At 47.2% G+C, this 11,551-nt stretch overlaps 1 protein-coding gene across 2 annotated transcripts in view; it reads right to left on the bottom strand.

Moving 5' to 3' along the window:
- Nucleotides 1-4,179: 4,179 nt before the first annotated feature.
- ubtd1b (ubiquitin domain containing 1b) overlaps nucleotides 4,180-11,551 on the bottom strand; it is a 78,340-nt gene continuing 70,968 nt past the window's right edge. For both annotated transcript variants that reach the window (XM_070876447.1, XM_070876448.1), the window contains one exon: nucleotides 4,180-5,186. In XM_070876447.1, coding sequence (XP_070732548.1) covers nucleotides 4,804-5,186 — 383 coding nt within the window. In that variant the 3' untranslated portion in view covers nucleotides 4,180-4,803. The remainder of the gene's footprint in view (nucleotides 5,187-11,551) is intronic.

Genomic DNA, 11,551 nt, shown 5'->3' with positions numbered 1-11,551 from the left:
CAGGGCTACGGACTAAGAGCTGGAAAGTGGGATTAAGCTGGATAGCTGTTTGTTGGCTGACACCGACACAATGGGCCGAATGGCCTCCTTCTGTGCCATGAATTTCTATGATACCACAGTGTTGTGTCCAGTTCCGGTCGCCAAGACACGAGGAGACCCCCGAGGCGGATCAAAGGAGTCATGAGCTGATATCCCAAGCGTTAAAGGCTTGGATACCTATAGCGTCTTTCATGACCACCGGATGTCTCAATGTGCTTTACAGCCGATGAAGTACTTTTGGAGTGTAGTCACTGTTGTAATGTGGGAAACACAGCAACCAATTTGCACACAGCAAGCTCCCACAAACAGCGATGTGATGACCACCAGATAATCTGTTTTATTATATTGGTTGAGGGATAAATATTGGCCCCAGGACACGGGGGATAACTCCTCTGCTGTTCTTCAAAATAGTGCCATGGGATCATATACATCCACCAGATAGCAGACGGGGCCTTGGTTTAACGTCTCATCCGAAAGACGGCACCTCCGACAGTGCAGCACTCCCTCAGCACAGCACTGGAGTGTCAGCTTAGATTTTTGTGCTCAGAGTGGGACTTGAACCCACAACCTTCTGATTCAGAGGTGAGAGCGCTACCCACTGAGCCACAGCTGACACTTAAGAGATCAGAGTTGTAAAGCTGGAGAAACTTGGGACTTTACCTTGAAGAGAGATGGGAAACGGCACAGGTGACCGTAGAGAGGTGTACAATAAAGAAACAGTTAAAAAGGAAAGAGATAGATTCGGTAAATTAAAAGCAGGATGCGGGTCCGAGCCAGAAAAGCCAAAATCAGGCCCAATGTTAGCAAGTCCTTCATAGACAGTGAGAAACACTTGGAACAGATTTCCAGTTGAGTAGTAGAGATTAAAACAAAAATACTGGGAATCATTTGAAGAAGTGGTTGACGAGTTGGGAGGTTAAACGAGAGATATTGCTGATTGGATGAAACAAGGTAAGTGACATGGGTGTCACCTGATTCTACCTTGTGAAGTGCATACTGCAATCAGACAATATTGATTATGAAACGTCCCAGTTTCCTACTGCACTTTCCACTGGGCACCACAGATGTGATGGGCAAAAAAAATCAGTCCTCAATACAATGATTGTACGGTGAGGTTTTTTGGGGGGGCTGGGGGGAGAAGCAGCAGAACCACAATGGTTTGCAGACATCGGGAACAGCTTATAGTTGGGAGCTACATATCTGGCAAGGGAAGGGAGTCGTAGTGCAACTGTCGCCCCTACGTTTAAATAGCACGTCGAACTTAGAATGTCCCAAAGGTGCTTCAGAGGCAGAAGAAAAGCAGGCGCTGAGCCCAAGGAAGCAAAGCTACACGAGCCGATCAAAAGCTTTTGCCAAAGTAATAGGCATTGAGGAGGATCTTAGGAAGGGGGGGGGGAGGTATTTAGGCAGGTGAAGACACTGCCATCAATAATGGGGTGAAAGTGGGCAGGGAAATGCAATTGGAAGGAGAGGAAAGACGAATGGGTGTCGGGCTGGAGCAGATAACAGAGGGAGGGGGAGTGAAGTCATTAAGAGATTTAAACACGAGTGCGAAATTTAAATTGCAGGACCTACATAAGCACCCAGGCTTTGCAGGACTGGGTGCTTATGTAGGTCAGCAAGGATGGGTGATGGATGAGCGGGACTTGGTGCAGGAGTTTAGCGGAAGGGAGGACAGTCAGGAGAACACTGGAGCAAATCGGGTCTGGAACTGAAAGGTTTCAGCGGGAGATGGTCCACATTTCTAACTGATGCCTCAGAAATTCTTATTCCCCCCACCACATGCACAAATGGGTGTACGGACTATTGCAGTTCCTTTGCTTTGTGACTCCAATGCTGTACTAAGGGGTCATCTCGGCCAGCTAGATCAATATCCTGTTCTCCTTTAGGACTGTAAAGCAGATCAAATGATTAAAAAGGCAAAATAAAAAAAACATTTGCTTTTTATACGAAAATGTATCGATTGTGACCCGCATGACACTGTGCAGCAGAGCCCTCGTACTTTAGAGTTACAACTAATCAGGTTTCTTATCCTTCTTCACACTGCACCGCAAGGTTCACACACGAGAGAGGAATGCGGCAGCAGAATTTGATTCTCCCATCCCCCCCCCCCCCCCCCCACTTACATAGAATTAAACAGAAACAGGCCATTCGGCCCAACTGGTCCATGCCGGTGTTTATGCTCCACACCCCTCTTTATCCAAACCTATCAGCATAACCTTCTATTCCTTTCTCCCTCCTATGTTTATCCAGATTGTCCCCGCACGCAGACCGTGCACTTCCTCAGAACGCTGTTGCGATTGTCACTCCTAAATGGCCGATTGTAAATATCACGAGGAGCACACACTCGTATTTGTGATCTGTTGGGTCCAGCTCAAAAATAAAACAAAAGCCCATTATCTTTAAATTGGGTTTGCAATCTGCGTCACTCCAGAGACTGACTGAATGCACTGTCATTGGGGACCTGGGAAACGCAACAGTTGCAAGTCTCTACCACCGGGTGATGAAGCTATCCTGCTACAGCTCAATAAAAAGGGGCTGCTAGTAATAGGAACTCAGTACTGCGGAATCCCAACACAACTCACATCTATCATTTTGTAGTATGTAAGACGACAAGTCAGATTGTCTTCTCATTCCTTCACACACACAAACACACAAAGTATTGCACTGTTGCAAAAGAGATGCCAGAGACCAGATTTCTCACCCACTTCTCCCAAGGGTATTGGGATCCAGTTCTCTTGCCCTCCGATACATTACCCAAGTGGCTGTTGTTCGCGGTGGGTTGGCAGGAATCATTGCTGCGCCAATGTCTGTACATATATGCCGCACACAAGACACACCCCATAGTAATTGAAAGCGAGCAACCCAACATTCTCCTCTGACCAAGAGAACAGGGACTGACTGCCGTGCCCCCCGCCCCCAACAACACTGAACTTTTCCACTCTTTCACACAACCCCCACTCCTCCCAACGAGCAAACACAGGAATCAAACCTGGTCTTTAATGGCTGGGCCCCGCCCTGGACTTCAAAATGATACCACTGGGTGTTATATGGCCGGCATTGTTGAGCCAGATTCCACCCTCATCCTACGTCTAACACAAGCATGTTTTTGCAGCAGGAATCGCTCAGTATGCTAGCTGGAAAAGGGAGGCAGAGGCCAAGTTCAGCGCCCATTACCCCAGCTGTGACGAGCAGACAAGAGCTGACCAGGAACGGAGCCTCACACATGGTTTATACAGCTCTGTCCCACGGTGCACAGTATTCTTGGCACACTAAGCCATCGGAAGTCAATGTAGCTCTCGACAGCTCACCCTAACTCCACCGAGGCATTCTGCCACAATTGAGAGGCAGGGTGGGGGGGGGGGGGGGGGGTCTCAGAAAATGGTGAAAATACATAGCAGGTCAACAAAAACATATTTCTGGGTTTTAGACCCTTCATCTGAATTGGAAAATAAGCAAGCACCGAGGATTGAACAAAATGACGGAAGGGGGAGGCGGAGGGAGGACAAGAGGAAAAAGCATGACTAGCTTTTTTTTGGGGGACAGTCAGCATACCCAAATCTTGCCTTCGACCCATCATTCTCCCCTTCCCTCCATTTCTTTCAGTCTTGTACACGAGGTACATCCAAATGGCGGCCCAAGAGTCACATGTGGCAGCCCTATCGAAGAAGCACAAGCTTCAAAAGTTCCATTTGTGCTTTTATTCCTCGTGCTGCTAGCCCCGTTTGAATTAAATGCACGGAGGTTGAGAGGGCCGTTCTTGGACCCTGGTCTGACCTGCAATTTACCCAACGAGGGGGCACCAGTTCCGGTAGTATCTGCAGCCTCGACACACATAATGCAAATTAAAATGGGAACATTCGTTAAAAAGGTTTACGCACGTGGCCCGCGCACCAGACTCCATGGTAAAGCACCTAGAGATAAAACATCTTGGACGTTCCCTTAAAGGGGGCTTTGCATACTCCAGTTTCAACAAAGTGTCTGCCTCCCAAAACATTAACCTGCCGGTTCCCTGTACAGAGGCAGAGGTGGCTCCCTTGCATATTTCCAGCATTTCTGAGGTTTAAAAAAATACTTGGATCTTGCTGAATTCATATCACAGTCCTTATACTTAAAAAAAAATGGAAGCACAGAGTTACGTTTGAGACTTCGATTGGTGTAATTATACATAAACACACAAGAGCAAATTTTTGGTGCTTAGCTGGGCCCTTGCACACCTACAGCATAAAACAAAAGTGATCAACCACTGCACGATTAAAGCCAGTGTAAAACATTCGCAGTACACTTTCTATATAAAGCCTCGATACTGCTACTATAGAGCAACCTTGGAAAGATCTTCACTGCAAAGTACCCTGATTGAAAGGACCACAGTGAGATGGCAATTCAACCAGAATTATTATCTTTTGGGTGGGGGGAAACAAAGAAAGCGAGCGAAAGAGAGAGGGAGAGATAGAGACAGAGAGAGAGAGAGAGAGGAGAGGAGAGCAACAGATATCACCTTCATTTACAGTCAAAATTATCCATCGGCTAGCCAGGGGCGGCAGTAGCAAGACTGCTAGGTGCACATTAAATATGATTCCCATTTTTGGCCTCGAACTGCATTTGACTGACCAACTGACAATGGCCAAAGTAGGCCACTGCACATATTCCAGTGCACTCCAAGTTCCTCCGGACGCCAAGCCATGTTCCAGAGCCCTTCAGTTCTTCTTATATAAGATATTATAGTCACGTGTCTTGCATATAGATTTTTTTTTGCCGGGTAGTTCAGTAAATGGCAGCTATCTCGTTGACGATCACCTGCACCACAAAGTCTTTCTGGATTTTGGTCTCCTGCAGTCGCATCTTGTCGGTGAGCAGCCGCCCGGAGAAGAACCAGCGCTGCCGAGAGGGCTCGATGCCCTCCTCCGCCTGCAGCTGCCTTTTTAGCTGCCCGATCGTGTCCGCCATGCTGGCGTTGAGTTTGACGTCCTTGCCCGTGGACAGGCGCACCTTGAGCTGGAACTCGCGCTTGGCGTGCGCTGGAGGGTCCGGTATGTCGGCCGTCTCCTCGTCGCACTTCTCCGTGATGAGGTTCAGAGGCGGTGCCAGGCAGTAAACGGGAAGCTGGTAACGGTTGCCGAGCTCGTCGTAACATTCCGTTAACGAACCTGAATTGGGGGGTGGGTGGGGGGGGAGGGGGGGGAAGGTGGGGGGAGAAGAGAGCGGAAGAAATATTTTCAGTGAAGAACGAGTTTCACTCATTTATCTTATCCTGCTCTTTTTGGACCCAGTACACACCAGGCTAGTCGCGAGGTAAAGCTTTCTCACTCTGCCCCACCAGTTCATCCTCGACTACTCTCTCGGCACTGATGTATTATTTACAATTACCTGGAGTGCTGCTGTCACCAGCCATTTAAAATGCATTAATTCCGATAGGCTATAGCGAACATAATGGGTAATTAGATACATTCTGCAGCTCGTTCCTGGTTTGGGTAACAAGAATGTTGAAGCCAACCGGCTCCCCCCCTCCCACTTCACAGATCATTTGTGGTCCCCTCCACCTTTCGCAGTATTCTACCCTTCCTCTCCAGAGTGTATTAACTCCTTGTCTGTGTACAGTTCCACAGCAATAAGTTCTTCAGGGACTTTGCTTACGTGACGATTATTCATGTGAGAGTTTTGACTCTGAATATGACTGGCTATTCAACCACAAGCAGCATCGCAATTGAACTTGTTCCTGCACTCACCCAGTCTCCACACACAGGCTACAGTGGTTATTGGGGCATTTATTGGGTGAGGCATAGGAAAGCATGGGTCTTATGCTAAACATCAGTAAGACAAAGATCCTCCACCAGCCTGCCTTCGCCGCACAGCACTGCTCCCCAGTCATCAAGATCCACGGCGCGGCCTTAGACAACGTGGACCACTTCCCTTATCTCGGGAGCCTCCTATCAACGAAAGCAGACATTGATGACGAGATCCAATACCGCCTCCAGTGCACCAGTGGAGCCTTCAGCCACCTGAGGAACAGAGTGTTTGAAGACCTGGCCCTCAAAACTGTCACCAAGCTCATGGTCTATAAGGCTGTCGTAATACCCGCCCTCCTGTATGGCTCAGAAACATGAACCATGTACAGTTGACACCTCAAGTCGCTGGAGAAATAGCATTAACGATGTCTCTGCAAGATCCTACAAATCCCCTGGCAGGAAAGACACACCTAGGTTAGTGTCCTTGGCCAGGCCAACATCTCCAGCATTGAAGCACTGACCACACTTGATCAGCTCTGCTGGACAGGCCACATAGTTCACATGCCAGACACGAGACTCCCAAAGCAAGCGCTCTACTCGGAACTCCTTCATGGCAAATGAGCCAAAAGTGGGCAGCGGAAACGTTACAAGGACACCCTCAAAGCCTCCCTAATAAAGTGCAACATCCCCAGTGACACCGGGGAGTCCCTGGCCAAAGACCGCCCTAAGTGGAGGGGGCTGAGCTCCTCGAGTCTCATGGTCGAGAGCGTGCAGAAATCAAGCACAGGCAGCAGAAAGAGCGTGAGGCAAACCAGTCCCACCCACCCCTTCCCTCAACAAATGTCTGTCCCACCTGTGACAGACTGTGGTTCTCGTATTGGACTGTACAGCCACCTAAGAACTCATGTTAAGAGTGGAAGCAAGTCTTCTTCGATTCCGAGGGACTGCCTATGATGATCAGCTGCAGGAGTCCTGGCAGATTCTTTTTCTGCTGGTCCATAAGTCAATTTTGCTAAAATCAACTCGGACCCGTGTGTGTATAGCTCAGTTACGTTCTGTGTTTACCAAGTCTATACGGTTTAAGGTGACACTGGGAGAAACCTTTATCCACCAGACCATTTGGGCGAGTTTAAAGAAGATTTAGGTAACTCGCGCAATTTTTAAAATAATAAAATCACATTTAATTTTGAATATTTGAGACGGCAGAACAAAGTGGCAGAACCATAAAAGTAGTGCCGAGCCATGCAGGGGTGATATCCTCTCCATCACCACGATGGACTACTTTCACCCCCGTAACATCGTCCGTCTCCGCCTCTGCCCTAGCTCATCTGCTGCTGAAACCCTCACCCATGCTGTTGTTACCTCTAGACTTGACTATTCCAACACTCCCCTGGCCGGCCACCCATCTTCCACCCTAAACTTGAGCTCATCCGAAATTCGGCTGCCCGTGTCCTAACTCGCACAAAGTCCCATTCATCCATCAACCCTGTGCTCGCTGACCTACATTAGCTCCCAGTCCAGCAACAACTCGATTCTCATCCTTATTTTCAAATCCCTCCATAGATTAACCCCTCCCCAACTCTAATCTCCTCCAGCACTACGCTCCTCTAAGTCTGGCCTCTTAAGCATTCCCGACTTTAATCACCCCATCTTTGGAAGCTGTGTCTTCAGCTGCCTTGGCCCTACGCGCTAGAATTCTCTCCTTAAACCCTTCTCTCCTCTTTTAAGATACTCCTTAAAACCCTACCTCCGAGTAAGCTTTTGGTTGCTTGTCCCAATATCTCCTTATGTGGTTCAGGGTCAAATTTTGTTTTTTAATGCTCCTGTGAAAAGCCTTGGAATGTTTCACTACGTTAAAGGCGCTACATAAATCCAAGTTCTTGTTTGATGTCAGGAAGCATTTCTTCCCACAAAGGGTAGTTGAAATCTGGAACTCTCTCCCTCAAAAAGCTGTTGAGGCTGGGGGGTTAGTTGAAAATTTCAAAACTAAGATTGATAAGATTTTTGTGAGGCAAATGTATTAAGGGTTACATAATCAAGGCGGATAGACAGAGTTAAGATACAGATCAGCCATGATCGAATTGAATGGCGGAACAGGCTTGAGGGGCTGAACAGCCAGCTCCTGTTCCTACGAGTATTACTGAAGGTCCAGTTTTCTCTCTAACAAACTGAATTTCTCACAACCCTGATTGGTTTTCTGATCTAGTGAGGAAGGTCCAGTACTCGAGTGAGTGCAGCTGAAATCAAGAGCCAGGGGCTAGGATTCTGGCAAGAACATTTAAATTTCACACTGGGTTATGCACTTGCCTCCTGAGCTACCAGGGGAGTTGTATTCCTGTATTTTGTGTAGTTTAAAGGATTAAGGTTCAGCTTGAAGTTTTACTGCTCAAACTACGGGGGGCTTTGTTGGCCCTGTAGGTGGTCAGTAGGCCATTGTTTGGGTCAGCTGGGTGTCAATGGAAAGCCATCACTGTGCTCAAGAGTCTTCAGATCAAGTGATTGAGCAATCTACTCTTGTGGAAGTACCCCAACAGCAGGACAGACAGAGCCTGTGTTGGGTTGGGGTGGAGTGGGGGGGCTGGGGAGGGGAGGGAAGAATGGGAAGCACCCAGATTTGTACCACCAATGCCGCTCGGTCAGATAGTGAGGCTGTGAATGGAGATGCAGACATTAGTGTCACTGACCTTTTCAAGCAAAGAAATGTATTTTCTGGGAGGTGTAACAGAATAGGAAGAAGCAAAAGTAAAGAAAGCAGTTTAGAGACCACTGTTACCCTATGAGAGGTAAAATCTGATGAGGGCAGCATAATCACTTCAGCCAAAATGAGCGTAACTCATGCAGCAAGACATCAGTTACTGTAACCCACTGGGATCTGAAGCAGAAAACCACAGCAAGCATTTATTATATATTGCACTTTTCATGCAAAGGAAAGGTCGCAGAGCACATCTGCTAGATAGGAGAACAGTGAGCAGGAAAAGGAGTAAATTTAAGGTGGGAGATCAAAAAGGTCAGCTTAGCTTGTTTGGTAGCACTCCAGCCCGAATCAGAGGGGTCATGGGTTCAAGTGCCACTTCAGAACCGGAGCACATAATTTAGGCTAGGCGATACTACATTGTCAGAAGTGCTATCTTTTTGGATAACAAGTTAAACCGAAGCTTCATCTGCCTGTTCAGCTAGATGTAAAAGATCTGATGGCACCATTTGAAAGGAAGCAGGGTAATTCTCCTGGAATTCTGGCCAATGTATCACCGCTCACTCAACATCACCAAAACAGATTAACTGGTTATTAATCTCATTTGCAGTTTGTGGGACCGTGATGTGCACAACTTGGCTGCCACATTTGTCTACATAACGGTGACAACACTTCCAACATAATTCACTGGCTGTGAAGCAATAACTTGAGGTTTGGAAAGGTATCATATAAATGCAAATCTTTCTTCCTTCTTTGGACCCATGTGAAAGCAGATGGGATTGAACAAGTTAGTGGTTTTGGGAAGAGAATTTAGGGTATTGTGCAATGACATTACATTTAGAGAATACTGCCAATATAATTATTGCATCAAATTGAAAATCATACCAAAGAGCTAAATCAACCCATATACCAAATGACACAGCAGGTCGTGATTGAAACACTCCCTGTAAATACTCTAAATCTACTACACTATTACCCACATTACACCAGTAACCACACTCCAAAAGTACTTCATTAGCTGTAAAGCGCTTTGAGACATCCAGTGGTTGTGAAAGGCGCTATATAAATCCAAATCTTTCTTTTTATCTTTAAACTTACTCTGAACAATGACTGCCATCAATGCTAGTCATGTATTTCATTCCTAACTGCTACCCACAGAAGAGTCAAATAGTCAAGCAAATCGACTTCCTTCACCTTTCTTGTGTAAAAGAACCTGTATTTATATAACAACTTGCATTTATGCACCTTTAAAATAGTAAAATGTCCCAAGAATCGTTACAGAACAAAATTTGAGCCAAATAAGGAGATATTAGGGAAGAAAGAGGTAGGTTTTAAGGAGCATCTTAAAAGAGGGTAGAGAGGTAGAGAGATTTAGGGAAGAAATTCCAGAGCTTGGGGCCCAGGCAGCTGAAGGCACGGCCGCCAATGGTGCAGCGATTAAAATCGGGGATCTGCAAGTGGCCAAAATTGGAGGAGTGCAGAGATCTAGGAGGGTTGATGGGCTGGAGGAGGTTAGAGAGATAGGAAAAGAAAGACTTGCATTTATATAGAGCCTTTCACAACCACCGGACATCTCAAAGCACTTTACAGCCAATGAAGTACTTTTGGTGTGTAGTTACTGTTGTAATGTGGGAAGGGCGAGACCATGGAGGGATGTGGAAACAAGGATGAGAATTTAAAAATTGAGACGTTAATCAACCGGAAGCCAATGCAAGTCAGTGAGCACAGGGGTGATGGGCGAGCGGGACTTGGTGCGAGTTAGGACATGGGCAGCAGAGTTTTGAATGAGCAAATTTATGGAGAATGGATAATGGGAGGCCAGCCAGGAGTGCGTTGTTGGAGTAGTGAAGTCTAGAGGTAACAAAGGCATGGAAGAGGGTTTCAGCAGCAGCAGAGCTGAGGCAGGGGTGGAATCGGGCCATGTTCAAGGTAGAAGTAGATGGTCTTGGTGATGGAGCTGATTTGTGGTCGGAAGCTCATGTCAGTGTCAAATATGACACCAAGGTTGTAAACAGTCTGGTTCAGCCTCAGATCGTTGCAAGAGATGGAGTCAGTGCCTAGGGAACAGAGTTTCCTGGCCGGGACTAACTAAAATGGCTTCGATCTTGCCAATATTTAGTTGGAGGAAATCTCTGCTCATCCAGTATTGGATGTCGGACAAGCAATGTGATAAATTAGAGACAGTGGAGGGGTTGAGAGAGGTGGTGGTGAGGTCGAGCTGGGTGTCATCAGCATACATGTGGAACCTGATGTGTTTTCGAATGATGTCGCTAAGGGGCAGCATATAGATGAGAAACTTGAGAAGGCCAAGGATAGATTCTTGGGGGACAGAGGTACCAATGCAAGAGCAGGAAAAGAAGTCATTGAAGGTGATTCTCTGGCTACGACTGGATAGACAAAAATGGAAAAACAAAATACTGCGGATGCTGGAATCTGGAATAAAAACAGAAAATGCTGGAAATCTCAGCGGACCAGGCAGCATCTGTGGAGAGAAAGCAGAGTTAATGTTTCGGGTCAATGACCCTTCGTATAGACAAAAATGGTGAGGGCAGTCCCACCTAGCTGGACAACGGCGGAGGGGCGTTGGAGGGGGATGATGTAGCCACCCGTGTAAAAGGCTGCAGGCAGGTCGAGACGGACGAGGAGGGATATTTTACCAATCCTTCCACATCCTCAGGATGTCCCATAGCCAATGAAGTACTTTTGAAGAGTAGCCAATTTACACCCAGCAATGTCCCACAAACACCAATGAGATAAATGACCAGATAACCTGTTTTTAGTGATAAATATTAGCCAGGACACTGGAGAGAACTCCCCTGCTCTTCTTCAAAATAGTGCCATGGGATTTTTTATGTCCACCTAAGTGCGCAGAGGGGACAGACGAGGCCTCGGTTTAACATCTCATCCGAAAGACGGCATCTCCGACAGTGCAGCGCTCCCTCAGCACTGCACTGGGAGTGTCGGCCTAGATCTGTATGCTCAAGTCCCTGGAACCCACAGCCTTCTGACTCAGAGGTGAGTGTGCTACCCACTGAGCCACAGCTGACACCAAGGAACAAAGCAGTAACAAATCACAACTGAAGCAGTGGGGACT

Source organism: Pristiophorus japonicus, chromosome 3, assembly GCF_044704955.1.
Source record: "Pristiophorus japonicus isolate sPriJap1 chromosome 3, sPriJap1.hap1, whole genome shotgun sequence".
NCBI classification, from domain to species: domain Eukaryota; kingdom Metazoa; phylum Chordata; class Chondrichthyes; family Pristiophoridae; genus Pristiophorus; species Pristiophorus japonicus.
The sequence above is the reverse complement of the archived record's forward strand: the minus strand, read 5'-3'. Positions and strand labels throughout refer to the sequence as shown.